At 45.7% G+C, this 22,500-nt stretch overlaps 1 protein-coding gene across 1 annotated transcript in view; it reads left to right on the top strand.

Moving 5' to 3' along the window:
* The window catches only part of LOC113814794 (sodium- and chloride-dependent glycine transporter 1-like), a 43,873-nt gene that overhangs the window by 18,860 nt on the left and 2,513 nt on the right, over positions 1 to 22,500 (top strand). The window contains exons 2-11 of the mRNA XM_070114878.1: positions 2,954 to 3,024; positions 13,073 to 13,251; positions 14,266 to 14,400; positions 14,808 to 14,951; positions 15,298 to 15,502; positions 16,055 to 16,248; positions 19,673 to 19,856; positions 20,094 to 20,331; positions 21,570 to 21,798; positions 22,182 to 22,294. Coding sequence (XP_069970979.1) covers positions 13,083 to 13,251; positions 14,266 to 14,400; positions 14,808 to 14,951; positions 15,298 to 15,502; positions 16,055 to 16,248; positions 19,673 to 19,856; positions 20,094 to 20,331; positions 21,570 to 21,798; positions 22,182 to 22,294 — 1,611 coding nt within the window. The 5' untranslated portion in view covers positions 2,954 to 3,024; positions 13,073 to 13,082. The remainder of the gene's footprint in view (positions 1 to 2,953; positions 3,025 to 13,072; positions 13,252 to 14,265; positions 14,401 to 14,807; positions 14,952 to 15,297; positions 15,503 to 16,054; positions 16,249 to 19,672; positions 19,857 to 20,093; positions 20,332 to 21,569; positions 21,799 to 22,181; positions 22,295 to 22,500) is intronic.

Here is a 22,500-nt window from a genome sequence, read left to right as displayed (position 1 = left end):
AAGGGGGAGAGATAGACAGAAAGAATTACAATAGCGAAAGAAGTCCTTCCGGATCCGATCGAGGCTTTATATATGAATTCTTGATCGGTCGGGATATTCACTATTATCATTCCTTTTTGGACATGCAATATGTGCGTGTAGTTGATTATCTATCAATCTTTGTTTACTTGTATATTCAGCTATTCATTTATCTACCTGCTTACCAATAAAATTCAATTGCTTATTTATTCACTGGGTTTTTGTCCTAGTTGTTCGCTTCGCCAGACTTTTCACAGAGCGCCATTAAAAGGCATCACGGGCAGGACGCGGGATGGGTGGAGGCCTTGAGGTTCCTGTGAAGCGAGTCCGGCGGCTGTAATTTTTTTCCTTGGGCTTCGCATGTCACAGCTTCGACCCGCGGTTCAAGGCTCAGCCGAGTTCTGAGGAGTTCAGAAGTGTATTTAAATCTATTCGCTCTATACCTCTGTGTAACTTTCCTTTGTGTTTGTGTGCAGAATGTGAATTGCTTAAAAGATCATCATACAGATCATGTCTTTAAAAATAATTTGTTTGCTAAAGTAATATTAAATATGAACACAAATGCATGCGGTATAGCCAGTATTCGACTGCAAATATGACGTCACGTAGAATGCTGTATCCTCAACCCCCCCCCACCCTCCACTCCACCAACATCCATCTCCTGCCGTCCCCCACCCCAACCCCCTCCTTCCACCCTTATGTTGCCTGGAGAAATATTAGCGAATTTGTCATGAATATAAATCGTCTACTTTCTAGATACCTGGAATAAGAAAGTGCATGTCATTTTCTTTCTTACTGACCCCGACTTCACTCGAATGCTCTCACGCCTTGACAAGAGGTCGTATGACTGTCTCCTACTCCTCCAGGATTTTTCCCCGCCGCCTTGCCCCTCCCTCTTGTACCCCCTCCGAGTACCCTCTCTCCCCTCCCAGAATCGCCCCCTGTCCCCTCTCCTTGCACCTCTCCTCTCCTCCTTACCCGTCCTTACTTTCTTCCCACTTTTCTTCCTCATTGTCTCACTCCTGGATTTCACCACCTCTTCTCACTCCCCTCTCCCCTATACCCCCCCCCCCCCCCACGGCCGAGACAAGGTGGCCAGGTGCCCGGAGTTGGAAGGCAGCCAATTCCCCGGTGTCCGTGTTCTGTTTGGGTATTTTCAGACGCTGGTTTTCTTCTGTTCTCTGCCTTTCCACCTCCCTCCCTCCCTCTGTCCTTATCTCTCCCTCTCTCCCCCTCTCTCCTTCTGTGCTGGCGCAGCGGTAAGGTGCTGGTCTAGCAATCCTGCGGACCTGCGTTCAATCCCACGCCCGGCCAGTGAGTGGTATCCCCGGCCACCCCTTGCACTCTCCCTCTCCCTCCCTCCTTCTCTCTCTCCCTCTCCATTCCTTCCTTGTCCCTCTCCCTCCATCCTTCCCTCCTTCTCCCTCTCCCTCCCTCCTTCCCTCCTTCTCCCTCTCCCTCCCTCCTTCCCTCTTTCTCCCTCTCCCTCCATCCTTCCCTCCTTCTCCCTCTCCCTCCCTCCTTCTCTCTCTCCCTCTCCCTCCCTCCTTCTCTCCCTCTCTCCCTCCCTCCTTCTCTCTCTCTCTCTCCCTCCCTCCTTCTCTCTTTCCTTCTCCATCCCTCCTTCTCTCTCTCCCTCTCCCTCCCTCCTTCTCTCTCTCCCTCTCCCTCCCTCCTCCTCTCTCTCCCTCTCCCTCCCTCCTTCTCTCTCTCCCTCTCCCTCCCTCTCTCTCTCTCCCTCTCCCTCTCTCCCTCGAGAAGAAAGACCGGGGAATATAAACAATAAAACGACAAAGGCGTACATAGGAGTGGCTTTTTAAGTTAATATTTGGAGGATATTATCGTTTTATTTCATTAAAAAAAATATATATTTCATCCCTCGCCTCAAAACGTGGCATAGACTAAACACCTCTCGTTTAAATAAATGTTGGAGCGAAGTGAATAAAATCATGTGTATAAATAAAGCGAAAAAAAACTACATGTTCGATCTCGCAACAGACGTTTCACCACAAAGTAAATGGAGATAAAAGTAATGACGATGACGGTCATGGAAAGAATAATGATAAGGATAGTGATGATAATTTCGTGATAACAAAGGTGTGAGAAGAATACGGAGGCTGTTGCATATTCGAAGATTTTAAGAATGATGTCAATTTCCACAATACTTCCATTTTATATTCAAACACCGGCGGACCTTGGAAGTCCCACAACTTTTTTTTTTTTTTTTTTTGGTGGGGGCAATTTTTTGCATAGTTTTTTTCAAGTTGTATATGTCTGTTTATATATACAACTTGCTGACACTAAATATTTTTTTTGTTCCCAGGAGAAGCGCCTCAAATACCGTATCATTAAAAGCTCTCGAAAGCAATGATTCCTCGTAACAAACGCACCCTGATCATGAGTGCACTGTTGCCAAGAGTGCAATGATGCAGACTCTGGAGGTTGCAACACGAAGGAATCCCCGAGGACGAACGAGAAATATATTAGAATAACTTTTACAGTCGATGAGTAGTCGCACAATATGCAAGATAGAATATTGCAAGTAGATAACGTAGCAGACCGATTGTCTTTAGTAAATAAATTGCGTAAATTATGTGTTCGTGATTTACTGTTCGTAAAATACAGGGTAAGCGGTCGTTAGTAATGAGAAAAATATACGAGGAAATTTGACATTAGCAAGTAGTTTTATTGGGAGGTTGGATGGTAAATTTATTATATTGATGCATTTTGAGAATCATCATTAGTGAATAATGTAAACGGTAGATGTATATATGCATTATCTGTAGTATGTATTACGTAAATTATCAATTAATTTAATCGGAAATATCTACGGTTGATACATAAGGATTAGCACACTTGATGAGTTAGCGTCCTTTTTGAATTATGAAATTCTTTATCAATTTCCAAATATAACATATTTCATCTTCATTTGCAGATTTAAAGACTGATCAAGACGGTCAGAACGAGCAGTTGGCGGACAACGGACACCACTAGATAAAGAAAAAAGTAAGTAATTGTAGATAATTTTAATAGTATTAGTAATAGCATTAATACTAATGATGTTGCATAACTGTTATCATTAAATAAAACGCAGTTATCTTAGCGAACGCCCTTCAGGATTTTCCTTCTTCTATTTCTTGTATTCTTTTTCTTCTATTATCATTATCATCTTGGAAGACTCGGTGACAATGGCAGGAAGGGTGAGGTCGCGGGGAACAGGTCACGGATTCAAGGTTGCGAGATGGCTGACTGTCTGTGTGTCTCTTGTCTGTCTTTCTCTGTCTCTGTCTGTCTGTCTGTCTTTCTCTGTCTCTGTCTGTATGCCTATAAATGGGAAATGAGGTGGATGAGGGAGGGAGGGAGGGAGGGAGTGAAGGAGGGAAGAAGAGGATTGGATGAGGAAGGGAAAGAGAGGGAGATGGATGAAGTTGGGAAGGGTCGGGGTGTTGGGTGAGAGACGGGTGGATGAAGGATGGATGCAGGGGAGAGGTACATCTAGTAATAGTCAAGGAGTTTGATGTAGGGTGGTAATCGTAGCGTTGGTGGAGAGCGTGATGTAGATGAAGGGAAAGACAAATGAGGAAGAAACTGGTATTTTAAGTATTATTTTTATCAGCCTTCGTCACACAAGGACAAACTCGATAGGATATCCTTGAGATTTTAGATTTATTTATATACATCTACAGTATAACACTTAATGTACACAATAAGTCTGTGTACATAACATTCTCTCCCCGTATATAGCTACAGAGCCACCCCTGGTAGGCTACAGGTGAAAGTGTGGGCCCGGGAAAGGAGATCCATTCTAACAACGGTTTTAGGCTACTCTTTGGGATAGCTTCTCTGTTATTCTCTTCAACTATACGTGGATTACTTCTTACTTTGAAAATGTAGCGTGATACCACTTTTCAGCCCACCATAGTGAAGAGAAGAGATCGTTGGTCATAATTTATAATTATATATGAATTAAGCCTAAAAAAAATTGAATGCAATTTACACACTTTATTATTGGAAACATTCTTATTACGGAAGCATCTTGCATTCTTGATAAGGAGATTGATCAAGTCCCGTGTTGCCAGCAGCCGTCTGTGGGCGAACCGCTTGCGCATTGGGGTCAGTGTCAGGGCGGGAGCTGGACTTCCGCCGTATAAACAACGTTCATATGTAGATTATTTTCCGTTCATATACATTCTCAGATATGAAAGTAATTAAGACGGATAATGTGCGTGCACTTTTATCCTTTTGTATTTTTTCTTCTTCATTACTCAGTATTTTATCGTCATGAACGCTATCATTATCCCTAACGTCACAAAACCCCAAACTGTCGCGGAGTGAAGTAACCACGTAGATATCCGTCGATGATTACTGCCAAATCACCCATTTCCTTCGTCGTCTCGTATTTAGCCAAGGCCGCTGCGTGATGCATGTCCATCAGCCTCCCGCTCGACTTTCATCTCCCAATAATCAGCAAACTTATCTTGGAGTCTCCGTCCGCCTTTCCCTTTCCTTAATTAGCCTTCTCCCCGAGACCAAACCACCAGAAATAAACAAACAGATAGGTAAACAAACGACGCCACGCCCCCTCTGAGTCATTAATAAGGATCCGTCAGATAAGATAAAGACAATGGTGGATTGTTTTGTTGTCTCTTTGCGTTCACGAAAAGTCCACGAAAACACCCGGTTGTTTGACCTTTATTAAACGCGTCCCGTCTCGTTCCGTGGAGCCTCGTTCACTTTCGAATTCGCGGAGGGATGAGAGTGAGAGTGAAAGTGAAAAGGAATGAGCTAATAATGATATTTGGAGCGTGTTTTCTTTTTCATGTTTACACTTTCATATCCTAGCTTGTTCCTCTGGGCCTAATGGCGAGGGACGCGGTTGGGTGAAACTTAAGGGTGCTTACTTGTTTGTTTGTTTTTTTCTTGTTCGTTGTTTCTCGTTTACTTGTTCATATTTTGTTTGTTTGTTTGTTTACTTGTCACTAATTCGACCCTTATGACGAAGGATAATGATAGTGATTATGAGTGATGAAAGTGCCTTAATACGAGTAGTTATGATAGCAGAAATATATAAACAAATGCTGATCACCAGAAAATAATGCATAAACAGCTAAGGTGCAGTAAGGAGAGGGATATTATAAAAACAGCTAACAGAAACGGCTACGGGAATCCCCTTAAGGGACAAGAGGTAGTCCCCGGTGTCCGATGCCGGTCGGTACCAGATGGAGTAGCATCCCCGGGGCAGACGGGGAGGGTAAGATGAGTCATTTCCCGGGAAGAGAGGAATCTGGAGGGGTTGTGGGTGTGGGTGAGCGGGCAGGGGGCGGGGGGGGGGGGGGACCTTGAGTTGAGTTGCGTTGAGTTGGGCTTTTTTCCCCTTCTAAAATCCCATGTTTTTTTTTTGTTTTGTTTTTTTTAATCTCCCTCCCTTTTCTTTACCCCCCACCTCTTCCTTACCCCTCCCTCCTTCCCTCCTCCTCTTCCTCCTCCTTACCCCCCCCCCTTTCCTTATCCCTCCCTCCTTCCCTCCTCTTCTTCCTCCTCCTTACCCCCCCCCTTTCCTCCTCCTCCTTACCCCCCTTTTCCTCCTTCCCCCCTTCCCCCCTCCTCCTCCGCCTGCTCCTCCTGCTCCTCCTCTTCCTCCTCCATCCTGCTTCTCCCTCTTTCTTGCTGCTGCTCAGCAAAACCTTCCGCAGCTGATAATGGCAGACAACACCTTGGTTTTACTGCCCTTGCAAAACAGGCCGACTCTTGCGGTCGCGGTCTCTCCCTGTTTAATTGTATTCGTATCTTTGCCGTCAAGGGCAGGCGGAAGAAGCAAGAAGGGGGAAGAGGGATAAGGAGGAGGAGGAGAGGGAAGGAGGGTAGCAAGGCATACTCTGCGTGACTCTACTGATCGTAGGCACAGCGATTTAGAATTTATCTTGAGTAATAATTCAACGAGTGTCAATGATATATATATTTTTTTAGAATAAGGATCTGTGTATGTAGCCTAAATGTAGTACATGAACTCATACAGGGGTCTGATTGGTATGTCTGTCTATCTGCCGTGTGTACCATATTTATCACACGCACATTCGATGATAGTCACAGAGCCCCTTTGCCAACACAACCCACATAATCCAGTAGCGAGGAATGCCTTTGTGTCGGCGAGAGATTCAGCCTCACATGCAAATTGGGTTTTAGAATAGAATGAGACTGTTTCCTAAATAACAAGGCATCCACGCCCTCGTTGCCGAATCTAATTGGCTTAAATGGGCCCCGCGCGGATGTGAGCGAATAGGGCGACATCTGCACGCCGTCGATCATTCGTGAAGACCCCGCGTTGGGAGGTGAAAGAAGAAAACTGGAAAATGTGGAGAAATTTTCCTGATTTCACGTCACACTCCTTGATTATATAATGAACAAAGAGAAAACGTGTGTGGCCGATGGGTAAATCTTTTTGTTTACCGAGAACAGACGAACCAATTAGTTTATCATGAAAGGATGTTTTGATTGACGCTTCGCAATTTTCCTTCCATGGATGGGTTGCTCTGTATGTTACGTAAACGAAACGCAACCTTGCACATAATAAAAGCTAAATATAATGGGCAGATAAATTTACGTGTTAAAGGACTATAACTTAGATAAATAAATGTAAAAAGAAAATTTAAAAATAAAGTGAAATGTAGATAAATATGAAACGCTTCTACAAAACGTTTGAAAAGTCGGAAATTACTATTTTTTTCCGAAGCGCGAGAGTGAAAAAAGAGGAAAAATACAAAATCTTTGAAAATTGGAGACTGATCATTACATGGACGTGACCAATATCTCTTCGTTCTAAAGAATCACTGTGGCGCCCAAGTTCGCTTCCCCGGTCGTGACGGCGGAAACCGGTAACATCTCGTTCGTGTTTGCGGATTTTCCTCCGACTGCGTTGAGCGGAAGTCTGCGTTCTCCCGCGTAGCCACGCTAAGTGGAGTTCGCCGACAGCAAACTGCTGTCAACAGAGAGCTGCGAAGGGATAGCAGACATCGGGTAATCAACAGCAAACCATTGGCACTTGGGCCGACAACCGACAGGCATTCTGCCGACAACCGACAGTCATTCTGCCGACAACCGACAGTCATTCTGCCGACAACCGACAGTCATTCTGCCGACAACCGACAGTCATTCTGCCGACAACCGACAGTCATTCTGCCGACAACCGACAGTCATTCTGCCGACAACCGACAGGCATTCTGCCGACAACCGACAGGCATTCTGCCGACAACCGACAGGCATTCTGCCGACAACCGACAGGCATTCTGCCGATAACCGACAGTCATTCTGCCGACAACCGACATCGACCCGAGATCAGGCAGCAGGCAGGAACGGCTCACAGCAAACCGCCGTCAGCAGATAGCCAGCCGGCAACAGCATCCGCATGACCTTTGAAATGCGTGGTGTCGTGTGGGCGTGGGGGCGGGGGGGGGGTGAGGAAGTCGGGCTCGGTTACACCAAGAGCGCTATTACTCATTTCTTCTAAGAAAGATGTATATTTTTTACATTCTTTCTTTTTGTGTCAGTGTGTTTCCGGTTCATTTTGAGGGAGTAGGTTTTCTAGTATTGGTGTGTCTATAGATTTGGCCTCGTATACCTTTTTTTCTTTTTATTATTTTTTAATGGTCCTCAAAGTGGAGTACAGAAAAAAATGTTTTATTTCCCCTGGCTACCAAGTTACTTCATACTACGGATTTTAATCTCCCTAGATCCTCTCCCTCTCCCTCCCCCCTCTCCGTCTCCCACTCCCTCCCTCCTCTCCGTCTCCCACTCCCTCCCCCCTCTCCGTCTCCCACTCCCTCCCCCCTCTCCGTCTCCCACTCCCTCCCCCCTCTCCGTCTCCCACTCCCTCCCCCCTCTCCGTCTCCCACTCCCTCCCCCCTCTCCGTCTCCCACTCCCTCCCCCCTCTCCGTCTCCCACTCCCTCCCCCCTCTCCGTCTCCCACTCCCTCCCCCCTCTCCGTCTCCCACTCCCTCCCCCCTCTCCGTCTCCCACTCCCTCCCCCCTCTCCGTCTCCCACTCCCTCCCCCCTCTCCGTCTCCCACTCCCTCCCCCCTCTCCGTCTCCCACTCCCTCCCCCCTCTCCGTCTCCCACTCCCTCCCCCCTCTCCTTCTCCCTCTCCCTCTCAATCTCCTCCTTCTCCTTCTCCCTCTCCCTCTCAATCTCCTCCTCCTCCTTCTCCCTCTCCCTCTCCCTCTCCAATCTCCTCCTTCTCCTTCTCCCTCTCCCTCTCCCTCTCAATCTCCTCCTTCTCCTTCTCCCTCTCCCTCTCAATCTCCTCCTTCTCCTTCTCCCTCTCCCTCTCCCTCTCAATCTCCTCCTTCTCCTTCTCCCTCTCCCTCTCCCTCTCAATCTCCTCCTTCTCCTTCTCCCTCTCCCTCTCAATCTCCTCCTTCTCCTTCTCCCTCTCCCTCTCCCTCTCAATCTCCTCCTTCTCCTTCTCCCTCTCCCTCTCCCTCTCAATCTCCTCCTTCTCCTTCTCCCTCTCCCTCTCAATCTCCTCCTTCTCCTTCTCCCTCTCCCTCTCACTCCTTCTCCTTCTCCCTCTCCCTCTCCCTCTCACTCCTCTTTCTCCTTCTCCCTCTCCCTCTCCCTCTCAATCTCCTCCTTCTCCTTCTCCCTCTCCCTCTCAATCTCCTCCTTCTCCTTCTCCCTCTCCCTCTCACTCCTTCTCCTTCTCCCTCTCCTTCTCACTCTCAATCTCATCCTTCTCATTCTCCCTCTCCCTCTCCCTCTCAATCTCCTCCTTCTCCTTCTCCCTCTCCCTCTCCCTCTCAATCTCCTCCTTCTCCTTCTCCCTCTCCCTCTCCCTCTCAATCTCCTCCTTCTCCTTCTCCCTCTCCCTCTCCCTCTCAATCTCCTCCTTCTCCTTCTCCCTGTCCCTCTCCCTCTCAATCTCCTCCTTCTCCTTCTCCCTCTCCCTCTCCCTCTCAATCTCCTCCTTCTCCTTCTCCCTCTCCCTCTCCCTCTCAATCTCCTCCTTCTCCTTCTCCCTCTCCCTCTCCCTCTCAATCTCCTCCTTCTCCTTCTCCCTCTCCCTCTCCCTCTCAATCTCCTCCTTCTCCTTCTCCCTCTCCCTCTCCCTCTCAATCTCCTCCTTCTCCTTCTCCCTTTCCCTCTCCAATTCTCCCCTCTTCTCCTTCTCCCTTTCCCTCTCCCTCTCAATCTCCTCCTTCTCCTTCTCCTTCTCCCTCTCCCTCTCCCTTTCACTCCTCTTTCTCCTTCTCCCTCTCCCTCTCCCTCTCACTTTCCCTCCTCCTCCTCCTTCTCCTTCTCCCTCTCAATCTCCTCCTTCTCCTTCTCCCTCTCCCTCTCAATCTCCTCCTTCTCCTTCTCCCTCTCCCTCTCACTCCTTCTCCTTCTCCCTCTCCCTCTCCCTCTCACTCCTCTTTCTCCTTCTCCCTCTCCCTCTCCCTCTCAATCTCCTCCTTCTCCTTCTCCCTCTCCCTCTCCCTCTCAATCTAATCCTTCTCCTTCTCCCTCTCCCTCTCAATCTCCTCCTTCTCCTTCTCCCTCTCCCTCTCCCTCTCAATCTCCTCCTTCTCCTTCTCCCTCTCCCTCTCCCTCTCAATCTCCTCCTTCTCCTTCTCCCTCTCCCTCTCCCTCTCAATCTCCTCCTTCTCCTTCTCCCTCTCCCTCTCCCTCTCAATCTAATCCTTCTCCTTCTCCCTCTCCCTCTCCCTCTCAATCTAATCCTTCTCCTTCTCCCTCTCCCTCTCAATCTAATCCTTCTCCTTCTCCCTCTCCCTCTCAATCTCCTCCTTCTCCCTCTCCCTCTCAATCTCCTCCTTCTCCCTCTCCCTCTCAATCTCCTCCTTCTCCCTCTCCCTCTCAATCTCCTCCTTCTCCCTCTCCCTCTCAATCTAATCCTTCTCCCTCTCCCTCTCAATCTAATCCTTCTCCCTCTCCCTCTCAATCTAATCCTTCTCCCTCTCCCTCTCAATCTAATCCTTCTCCCTCTCCCTCTCAATCTAATCCTTCTCCCTCTCCCTCTCAATCTAATCCTTCTCCCTCTCCCTCTCAATCTAATCCTTCTCCCTCTCCCTCTCAATCTAATCCTTCTCCCTCTCCCTCTCAATCTAATCCTTCTCCCTCTCCCTCTCAATCTAATCCTTCTCCCTCTCCCTCTCAATCTAATCCTTCTCCCTCTCCCTCTCAATCTAATCCTTCTCCCTCTCCCTCTCAATCTAATCCTTCTCCCTCTCCCTCTCAATCTAATCCTTCTCCCTCTCCCTCTCAATCTAATCCTTCTCCCTCTCCCTCTCAATCTAATCCTTCTCCCTCTCCCTCTCAATCTAATCCTTCTCCCTCTCCCTCTCAATCTAATCCTTCTCCCTCTCCCTCTCAATCTAATCCTTCTCCCTCTCCCTCTCAATCTAATCCTTCTCCCTCTCCCTCTCAATCTAATCCTTCTCCCTCTCCCTCTCAATCTAATCCTTCTCCCTCTCCCTCTCAATCTAATCCTTCTCCCTCTCCCTCTCAATCTAATCCTTCTCCCTCTCCCTCTCAATCTAATCCTTCTCCCTCTCCCTCTCAATCTAATCCTTCTCCCTCTCCCTCTCAATCTAATCCTTCTCCCTCTCCCTCTCAATCTTTCCTTCTCCCTCTCCCTCTCAATCTTTCCTTCTCCCTCTCTCTCTCAATCTAATCCTTCTCTCTCTCCCTCTCAATCTCCTCCTTCTCTCTCTCCCTCTCAATCTCCTCCTTCTCTCTCTACTCTCTCTACTCTCTCTACTCTCTACTCCCTTCCCCCTTCCCCCCTCCCCCCTTCCCCCTTCCCCCTTCCCCCTTCCCTTCCTACCTCCCTTCCTACCCCTCCCCATCCACGATCCGTTGCTGCGTTGTCGTGTTGGGAGGGAACTCGAGGTAACATGACTTTTAACTTTCCTTTCCTAATTCTTTAAAAGGTCGTTTAGTCTCCGGATCTCACGCGGAAGAAAACGGAAGGGGGGAAATGGCCAGTACAAGGACTTTATTGAGTAGGACTTAGGTCTCTGAAAGATTGAAGTGACGGGGTTTGCCCTCTTGATGCAATATCATAAAAAAATATTAGTATTCCCTTTGAGATTTATATTTTTGTAGGAAGTGTTGAAATGTAATTTGTAGTCAAGAAAGGGGTTGATAAAAGAGGAGGAGAAGAATAAGAAGAAGAGGTGGACAGGTAGAAACAGAAGATAAAAGTGGGTTGGGGGGAGGCGAAAAAAAAAATGCCCGCCTTGGATTGGTTGCTAATGTCGCGTTGAAATCCCCCGGATGAGTCGTATTTTGCGCATCCTTTTCTTACTGTTATTACTAAACACCGGATGATCTCTATTAATTTGACGTCATATATTCCTATTAATAATGCTGCTTTGATCATTAAGGAAAGGAAATGAAATTAGAGGGATAACAACTCCAAATGTCCAGATTATACTTACTCTGAACAAAGAAAATGGGAAATCTCCAAGCTGTAAGCCCCTTTAAGAAGGATGTTTGTGTGTGACCCACATCTCGATTTTCAGGTTTCAGGAAACGCATATTTTTTATTTAGTAAATATTAAAGTTTCCGTCATTCCTGTTACTAAGTTTCTAAACTGTAATTGCTAAACTACATCCTTGGTGGTGAAACCAGTCTCAACAGGATCATTAAAAGTCAAAATCATCACAGCATTACAACCCAAGGCAAAGCTGCACCACATTAGTAATGAATTCTCGGTTGAGGAAGAGCTCTGGAGGGTCAAGACGTCGCTTCAGTGGCTTAAGACGCTGGCGAGAATTTAGTGAGAACCGGGATGCGACCGGGGGAAGTTATCAGTGCAGATAGGTGTGGTTGGAACCTCACACGCCAATAAGGAGGGAAGCAGCTGTTCTCCACACTAGCCTCTCTTGTGTTTGTGTTTTGGTTCTATTATTATTATTGTTATTGTTATTGTTATTATTGATATTGTTATTATTATTATTATTATTATTATTTTATGGCGTGTACTCAGTGCCTGGTTTGTTTGTTTTTCTTTTTTTCATCTTTGTTACGTGCGTACATTTTTTCATCCTCATTCTTTTTAGGTGCTCTTGTTACTTGTGTGTTTTATGGGTTTTTATATTTTATGTTGCCCTTTACCATTTTGATTTTTTGTGTGTAATTTTTTTCAGTTATAATTTTACGTGCCTTACATTTCGTAGAATGTCGTTACACTCGTTCCTTGTTTGTTTACTTGTTTGTTTTGTTTTATGTTTAATAGCTTTTATATTTTAGTCATTTTAGTCATAGATCGTTATCAGTTTATATCACAATCTTTATAATTACAAACCATTTCTTCGTGTTTAGGGAATCATTATCTAGGGAAATGTTAAAATGAGCATCATTCCCGTTATTATTATTATTATTATTATGTCCATTTTCATTATCATCCTTTATCTTTATCATTATCATTATTATATTACTATCGATCATTCTATTAATTATATTCTCGTTCTTGTTTTCTTGTTACTAAATCAAGCTGCCGTACTTTACTCATGCAGTGAATTGGTTCTTAATTTTCTTTTTTTATGTATACCACTATCATTCTTTATTTCATGCAAGTATGTAAGCTTATTCATATTCTTGCTCATATTTTATTCATATATTTAAATTCATAGTCTTTTTTCTCTTGTAAATTCCAATCGGTCCCTCCTCTTTCCCCTACTCCCTTCTTTCCCTCCCCTTCCTTCTAGCTCTCTCCCCTCTCCTCATCTCCTTCTACCTTTGTCTACCTTCCTCCCCTCCCTCTCTCTTCCATCTTCCCCTCTCTCTTCCATCTTCCCCTCCCCCTCCCATCTTCCCCTCCCCCTCCCATCTTCCCCTCCCCCTCCCATCTTCCCCTCCCCCTCCCATCTTCCCCTCCCCCTCCCATCTTCCCCTCCCCCTCCCATCTTCCCCTCCCCCTCCCATCTTCCCCTCCTCTCCCCTATAGCCCCCTCCCATATAGCTCCCTCCCCTCTCCCTCTTCATCTCCTTCTACCTCTGTCTCCCCCCCCCCCCCCCCACCCCGGTTCTAATCTCCCGTTCCCTCCTGCAGCATCAGCACCATGGGGAAGGAAGACAAGAAGGACGTTGGCTCGACAGAGGCCCTGGACGCCGAGGAGGATCGCGGGACGTGGGGGAACCAGTGCGAGTTCTTCCTGTCGTGCCTGGGCTACGCCGTCGGCTTCGGCAACGTGTGGAGGTTCCCTTACCTCTGCTACAAGAACGGCGGCGGTGAGTGCGCGGGGAGTGGCTCAGGGAACGGCTTTGGCAAGGGTAGAAGGGGGGGGGGGAGGCGACGAGAACGGCGGCGGTGAGTGGCTCAGGGAACGGCTTTGGCAAGGGTAGAAGGGGGGGGGGGAGGCGACGAGAACGGCGGCGGTGAGTGCGCGGGGAGTGGCTCAGGGAACGGCTTTGGCCTGGGTAGAAGGGGGTGGGGAGGCGACGAGAACGGCGGCGGGGAGTGGCTCAGGGAACGGCTTTGGCCTGGGTAGAAGGGGGTGGGGAGGCGACGAGAACGGCGGCGGGGAGTGGCTCAGGGAACGGCTTTGGCCTGGGTAGAAGGGGGATGGGGGAGAGGCGACGAGAACGGCGGCGGGGAGTGGCTCAAGGGAACGGCTTTGCCCTGGGTAAAAGGGTGGGGGGAGGTGTACACGGGAAGAACGTCGTTGGGAAATACCTTTAGACCGCCTTAGAAAAACGACAATTGCCGTGGGTGTAAATGAGTAAAAGAACGACCAAACAGCTGAAGGGCTTTTAAGGACACCGAAATTATCAACAGTTTGTTGATCCGCATTCTCCCTGCATGAATGACCTTGTAATTGTTACTAGGAAAACGCCAATGAATTGGGGTGACGTAATGCTTATTTTGGCGACAGGGCTTCATTCCTTTACCGAATAAATGCAATGTCATGTCGCGCTTCAGATATGTTGGTGTTCATTGTTCTTGCACTCGTGATTTTAGTTAATTAATGTACGAATAGCTTAGCTTGTGTGAATTATTGTATGAATTTACTTTCTAATTAGTTGTATTAATTTTCTTTGATATTTAGTTATATATTTTAAATTATTCATTTAAATCCTCTTTTGTTAATTCTTATATCTGTTCAAGAAAGCATGTTTCTTCCTAGATGCATTCAAATAATTCCTCGGTTCATTTACTAAATAACTAATTTTATCTCTGTAACATTTATTCCTTCTCTCCTTTATCTATTATCCCATTTTATTCATTCATTCGCATCTCCACAGCCGCTTTCCTGATTCCGTACGTGATCATGTTGCTGTGTGCCGGCCTGCCACTGTTCTTCATGGAGCTCGCCCTCGGACAATACGTTAGTCTGGGCCCCAACATCCTCTTCCCCAAACTGGCTCCCATTTTCTCTGGTGAGTTATTCCCGTTTTCTTTGGTATTTCGACACAATTGATTTTGGGAATTGTGGAAGGTTATGTTATGTGGTTGAAAGGGGATTTATCTACTTTTGGCTGGATTGTGTGGCGGGTTAAGTTGAAGAATAGAAGAATTTATGGTGTATGTAAATAAATGTAGATTATTTACGTACAGATTGTTTATTGATAGAAATAGAAAAATGGCACTGAAATAAAATACATAAACCGCACAGAAGAGAAAACGTAGCCAAATATCAAATGTGTTTGTTATCTAAATGACAATTATCATACGCGTTATGTGAAGTAGCAAAACGCCTCAAAGAACAAACACCATATCACATGCAAGTAAACGAATCAGTCAGTCAGTCAATGCAAACCGTGACCGAATTCACCCCCCCCTACAGGTCTTGGGTGGGGGATGATCGTGGTTTCGGCGCTCGTGGCCATCTACTACAACCTCATCCTCGCCTGGACCCTCTTCTACACCTTCGCCTCCTTCACCAGCGTCCTGCCCTGGGGACACTGCGACAACGACTTCAACTCCATCGGTGAGTGTGGAAGAATTCTGGAGTAATCCAAGTTTTTCGTGTTGGTATTTGTGTGTTTTGTTGTTAACTGTTAGTGGCAAGGCATTGTTGTAATTACTGGTAGTGATAATTTGTGCATTTTGGTTGTTATTCTTCCATAGTCAGTGTCTGGGAAAACACCAGGTTGTTACGAAAGTGATGATAGAAATTGATGCTAAATGTGTAGATGATAAATCTAGTAATGAGTCACTGTAAACTCATCGCATCTACTAGTCACTGTGATAATGACAAAAACAACACGAAGAGCACCCGCAGAATTCCTTATTGTCCAAGTGTTCTTCCAACCCGCGTCGCCCTCCCCCTGCAGAGTGCTTCACCGAGGACGCCGCCGCCAACTGCCGCAACCAGTCCCTCCTCTACTACAACAAGAGCTGCATCTCCATCGACAGCTACTGCAGCATAGGCAACCTCAGCAGCTACAACGAGACCTACTGCGAGGACTTGATCACCGGCGAGATCAAGAAGGCCGAGGGATCCGTGCCCAGGATCTCCGCCAGCGAGGATTATTTCAAGTGAGGATCGAGGCTGTTTCACTCTTGTCTGTCTCCATTGTCTGCCTGTGCATGTCTCTTTTTTTCTTTCTCTTTCTCCTGATTTTCTCTTCTGGCAACATTAAGGTTTTCTAGAATATTTGAGGATAAATCGAAAAGAGGGCAGATATGAAAGAAGTTCTACTTGATACACAATCATTTTACCTTGTGTGATATTCACTGATATATCACAGAACGTTGGACATGTACCTCACTTCTGTGGGCAGTTAGATATAAATTTTAGCTGTTTATTATCCTGCGCTGCAATGCAATGCAGTGCGACCAATTGTTGCTAGTCATGCCACACAATTCATGGTTTAACGCTTTTGCATATCATTAGTACTTCGTGTATGACGTTTGAATTCTACATGTGGCATTTTTTAGACCCCAAGCGAATGGCGATGCATGTCCGTATGGTAGTGTATAGCCCAGACGTAGGACGCGTAGATTTTGCATCTTCTAATCCTATTTATACATGGACCTTGACCGCTGAATTCGTCCCGATCTTAACCCCCTTCCCTCCCTATCCTACAGGAACCGCATGTTGGGCGTGACGGGCACCACCTGGGACGACATGGGCGGCATGCGCTGGGAGCTGGTGGGCTGCCTGGCGCTGGCGTGGATTATCGTGGGCGCGTGTCTGGCCAAGGGCGTGAAGAGCTCCGGGAAGGTCGTCTACTTCACCGCCCTCTTCCCCTACGCCGTGTTGCTCATCCTCTTCATCAGGGGTAAGTCCTTCTGCCAGACGGTAAGAAGGGTCTGCAGATGTAGATAAACATATACACATATACATATGTGGATAAACGTGTACGCATACGATGTGGGTGGACGTGTACACATAGACAAATGTGGATAAACGTGTACGCATACGCATATGTGGGTGGACGTGTACACATCCACAAATGTGGATAAACGTGTACACATACACAAATGTGGATAAACGTGTACACATACACAAATGTGGATAAACGTGTACACATACACAAATGTGGATAAACGTGTACACATACACAAATGTGGATAAACGTGTACACATACACAAATGTGGATAAACGTGTACACATACACAAATGTGGATAAACGTGTACACATACACAAATGTGGATAAACGTGTACACATCCACAAATGTGGATAAACGTGTACACATCCACAAATGTGGATAAACGTGTACACATACACAAATGTGGATAAACGTGTACACATACACAAATGTGGATAAACGTGTACACATACACAAATGTGGATAAACGTGTACACATACACAAATGTGGATAAACGTGTACACATACACAAATGTGGATAAACGTCTACGCATACACAAATGTGGATAAACGTCTACACATACGCAAATGTGGATAAACGTCTACGCATACGCAAATGTGGATAAACGTCTACGCATACGCAAATGTGGATAAACGTGTACACATACACAAATGTGGATAAACGTGTACACATCCACAAATGTGGATAAACGTGTACACATACACAAATGTGGATAAACGTGTACACATACACAAATGTGGATAAACGTGTACACATACACAAATGTGGATAAACGTCTACACATACACAAAGGTGGATAAACGTGTACACATACACAAATGTGGATAAACGTGTACACATACACAAATGTGGATAAACGTGTACACATACACAAATGTGGATAAACGTCTACACATACACAAATGTGGATAAACGTCTACGCATACACAAATGTGGATAAACGTGTACACATACACAAATGTGGATAAACGTGTACACATACACAAATGTGGATAAACGTGTACACATACACAAATGTGGATAAACGTCTACGCATACACAAATGTGGATAAACGTCTACACATACGCAAATGTGGATAAACGTCTACGCATACGCAAATGTGGATAAACGTGTACACATACACAAATGTGGATAAACGTCTACGCATACACAAATGTGGATAAACGTCTACACATACGCAAATGTGGATAAACGTCTACACATACGCAAATGTGGATAAACGTGTACACATACACAAATGTGGATAAACGTGTACACATACACAAATGTGGATAAACGTCTACGCATACACAAATGTGGATAAACGTCTACACATACGCAAATGTGGATAAACGTCTACGCATACGCAAATGTGGATAAACGTCTACGCATACGCAAATGTGGATAAACGTGTACACATACACAAATGTGGATAAACGTGTACACATACACAAATGTGGATAAACGTGTACACATACACAAATGTGGATAAACGTGTACACATACACAAATGTGGATAAACGTGTACACATACACAAATGTGGATAAACGTGTACACATACACAAATGTGGATAAACGTCTACACATACACAAATGTGGATAAACGTGTACACATACACAAATGTGGATAAACGTGTACACATACACAAATGTGGATAAACGTGTACACATACACAAATGTGGATAAACGTCTACACATACACAAATGTGGATAAACGTCTACACATACACAAATGTGGATAAACGTGTACACATACACAAATGTGGATAAACGTGTACACATACACAAATGTGGATAAACGTGTACACATACACAAATGTGGATAAACGTGTACACATACACAAATGTGGATAAACGTGTACACATCCACAAATGTGGATAAACGTGTACACATACACAAATGTGGATAAACGTCTACACATACACAAATGTGGATAAACGTCTACACATACACAAAGGTGGATAAACGTCTACACATACACAAATGTGGATAAACGTCTACACATACACAAATGTGGATAAACGTCTACACATACACAAATGTGGATAAACGTCTACGCATACGCAAATGTGGATAAACGTGTACACATACACAAATGTGGATAAACGTGTACACATCCACAAATGTGGATAAACGTGTACACATACACAAATGTGGATAAACGTGTACACATACACAAATGTGGATAAACGTCTACACATACACAAATGTGGATAAACGTGTACACATACACAAATGTGGATAAACGTCTACACATACACAAAGGTGGATAAACGTGTACACATACACAAATGTGGATAAACGTGTACACATACACAAATGTGGATAAACGTGTACACATACACAAATGTGGATAAACGTCTACGCATACACAAATGTGGATAAACGTCTACACATACGCAAATGTGGATAAACGTCTACACATACGCAAATGTGGATAAACGTGTACACATACACAAATGTGGATAAACGTGTACACATACACAAATGTGGATAAACGTCTACGCATACACAAATGTGGATAAACGTCTACACATACGCAAATGTGGATAAACGTCTACGCATACGCAAATGTGGATAAACGTGTACACATACACAAATGTGGATAAACGTCTACGCATACACAAATGTGGATAAACGTCTACACATACGCAAATGTGGATAAACGTCTACACATACGCAAATGTGGATAAACGTGTACACATACACAAATGTGGATAAACGTGTACACATACACAAATGTGGATAAACGTCTACGCATACACAAATGTGGATAAACGTCTACACATACGCAAATGTGGATAAACGTCTACGCATACGCAAATGTGGATAAACGTGTACACATACACAAATGTGGATAAACGTGTACACATCCACAAATGTGGATAAACGTGTACACATACACAAATGTGGATAAACGTGTACACATACACAAATGTGGATAAACGTGTACACATACACAAATGTGGATAAACGTCTACACATACACAAAGGTGGATAAACGTGTACACATACACAAATGTGGATAAACGTGTACACATACACAAATGTGGATAAACGTGTACACATACACAAATGTGGATAAACGTCTACACATACACAAATGTGGATAAACGTCTACACATACACAAATGTGGATAAACGTCTACACATACACAAATGTGGATAAACGTCTACACATACACAAATGTGGATAAACGTCTACACATACACAAATGTGGATAAACGTCTACACATCCACAAATGTGGATAAACGTGTACACATAGACATATTTGGATAAACATGTGAGCGTATTTTGATAAAACGACAACAGGATTACTTACAGAAATCCCTCTAAATCCGGTTCAATCCCCAACCCTCTCCTTAACCGACTCCTACCCGCAGGCGTGACTCTCGAGGGCGCGTACAAGGGCGTGGAGTTCTACCTGCTGCGCCCCAACATCTCCCGCCTGGGCGAGATCGAGGTCTGGAACGACGCCGCCACGCAGATCTTCTACTCGCTCGGCTCGTCCTTCGGAGGCCTCATCACCCTCGCCTCCTACAACAAGTTCAAGAATAATTGCATGAGGTAAGAGATGCTATAGATAGGTAGTTAGACAGAAGTGTGCGTGTGTGTCTGTCTGTCTGTCTGTCTGTCTCTGTATCATTGCTGATATGTTTTTGTTTCATATGGTGTATTAGGATTTTTCCACCCTATGTCATATTTGAGAATCAAATCATGATCCTTGAAACCACTTCTTTTCATAAATCGCGCACTCTTGCTTAATAAGCAAACGACTCACCCCCCCCCCTCCACCTCCCCCAGGGACGCCATCATCATCGCCTTCTCCAACTGCTCGACGTCCGTGTTCGCCGGCTTCGTCATCTTCAGCATCCTGGGCTTCCTGGCGACGGAGCTCGGCGTGGAGGTGCAGGACGTCGTGTCCTCGGGCTCCGGCCTGGCCTTCGTCGTGTACCCGGCCGCCGTGACGCGCATGCCCGTGTCGCCGCTCTGGGCCATCCTCTTCTTCGCGATGTTGATCACGCTCGGCCTCGACTCGCAGGTGAGTTGTCCTCTTCCTCGTCACCGTCCCCGTCGTCGCCGTCGCCGTCCTCGTCCTCCTCGTCCTCCTCGTCCTCGTCCTCGTCCTTGTCCTTGTCCTTGTCCTTGTCCTTATCCTCCTCGTCCTCCTCGTCCTCGTCCTCGTCCTTGTCCTTATCCTCCTCGTCCTCGTCCTTGTCCTTGTCCTTATCCTCCTCGTCCTTGTCCTTATCCTCCTCGTCCTCGTCCTTGTCCTTGTCCTCCTCCTCGTCCTTGTCCTTGTCCTCCTCCTCGTCCTTGTCCTTGTCCTCCTCCTCCTCCTCGTCCTCCTCCTCCTCGTCCTCGTCCTCGTCCTCGTCCTCGTCCTCCTCCTCGTCCTCGTCCTCGTCCTCCTCCTCCTCCTCGTCCTCGTCCTCCTCCTCGTCCTCGTCCTCCTCCTCGTCCTCCTCCTCCTCCTCCTCCTCCTCCTCCTCCTCCTCCTCCTCCTCCTCTTCTTCTTCCTCTTCCTCCTCTTCTTCCTCTTCCTCCTCGTCCTCTTCCTCTTCACCCTCATCGTCTTCTTCCTCCTTCCTCTTCGTATCCTTCGTATTCGTATTCTTTCTTCTTCCTCTTCCTCTTCCTCTTCTTCTTGTTCTTGTTCTTCTTGTTCTTGTTCTTGTTCTTGTTCTTGTTCTTGTTCTTGTTCTTGTTCTTGTTCTTCTTCTTGTTCTTGTTCTTCTTCTTCTTCTTCTTCTTCTTCTTCTTCTTCTTCTTCTTCTTCTTCTTCTTCTTCTTCTTCTTCTTCTTCTTCTTCTTCTTCTTCTTCTTCTTCTTCTTCTTCTTCTTCTTCCTCTTCTTCTTCTTCTTCTTCTTCCTCTTCTTCTTCTTCCTCTTCTTGTTCTTCTTCTTCTTGTTCTTCTTCTTTTCTTCTCCTCCTCCTCCTCCTCCTCATCCTCCTAGAGCAGCACCTTACCCTGGCCATTTCTTTCACACATGGGGAGATTTGGGCAAAATAAAACAGACTGTATGTCACAGCAAAAAATATCTATTGTAACAAATGGAATTAAAACTAAATCTAATCTTCCTCCTCCTCCTTGTCGCTTACAGTAGAGCCAGTCATTTGCCATCAGGTGCATAAGTACATAAAATGTAATATACTATATAGGCTACACATCTAAATTCATTCAACAAAAACGATTCCCGTTTGCTACCTACAAACTCCTCTTCGTCCCTTCTTCCCCGCCCACTCACCACCCCCTCTTAACCTCCTTCCTCCCACAGTTCACGATGGTGGAGACCCTGAGCACCGCCCTCTTCGATCAGTTCGAGTCCCTGCGGTCGCGGAAGCCCCTGGTGGTGTTCAGCGTGTGCTTCGGTCTGTTCCTGGCGGGGCTGACCATGTGCCTCGAGGGCGGCATCTACATGTTCGAGCTGTTCAACTGGTACTCGGCCGGCCTGTCGGTCATCATCCTGGCCATCACGGAGATCGTGGTCGTGCAGTACTTCTACGGTAAGCCCTCGGCGGGCCTCGTTTGCGTTTGTTCTTTGTTTAAAAAGGAGGATGAGTGGAGATTTTGTGCGGGATGCCTACGGAAGTGCCCTTATAAACAGTCATACACGTACACGTACACGTACACGTACACGTACACGTACACGTACACGTACACGTACACATACACATATACGCACACAGATACCTACACTTGCAACACCATTTTCACCCTCATTTACATTTACATTGACACCCAAACCTACCTATAAATACACAAATGCACAAAAATCCTGACCACTCAAATCTCCACTTTAACAACCATACTACCGGGTGAATCGATAACTACCAAACGCTAAACATGTCCAAGTTGTAACTTTTTTTTTTTTCTTCTCTCTCGCCAGGTTTCAAAAACTTCATGAGGAACATTCGTGAAGAAATGAACATCTACATGCCTCTGCCCCTTTACGGATACTGGGCGGCAACTTGGCTTGTTATCACACCTGTCTCTCTTGGGGTAAGAAAATAATTGCTTTTATGGTTATCAAAGTATTATATGAATTATAAAGATAATGACCATTTGTGAAGCGTGAGGAATACGGCAATAGCAGGAAAGTCATTTGTAATAACATTTGTAATTTTTGTTACATGACCTTTTTTTTGTTACAGCTTTCCAGAATCCACTTTCTCCCTTGCTTTTCCCAGTTTTATAATCTCTTCCTT

This window comes from Penaeus vannamei, chromosome 36 (assembly GCF_042767895.1).
Source record: "Penaeus vannamei isolate JL-2024 chromosome 36, ASM4276789v1, whole genome shotgun sequence".
NCBI lineage: Eukaryota > Metazoa > Arthropoda > Malacostraca > Decapoda > Penaeidae > Penaeus > Penaeus vannamei.
Note: the sequence above shows the minus strand (reverse complement) of the source record. Positions and strands in the feature narration are given on the sequence as shown.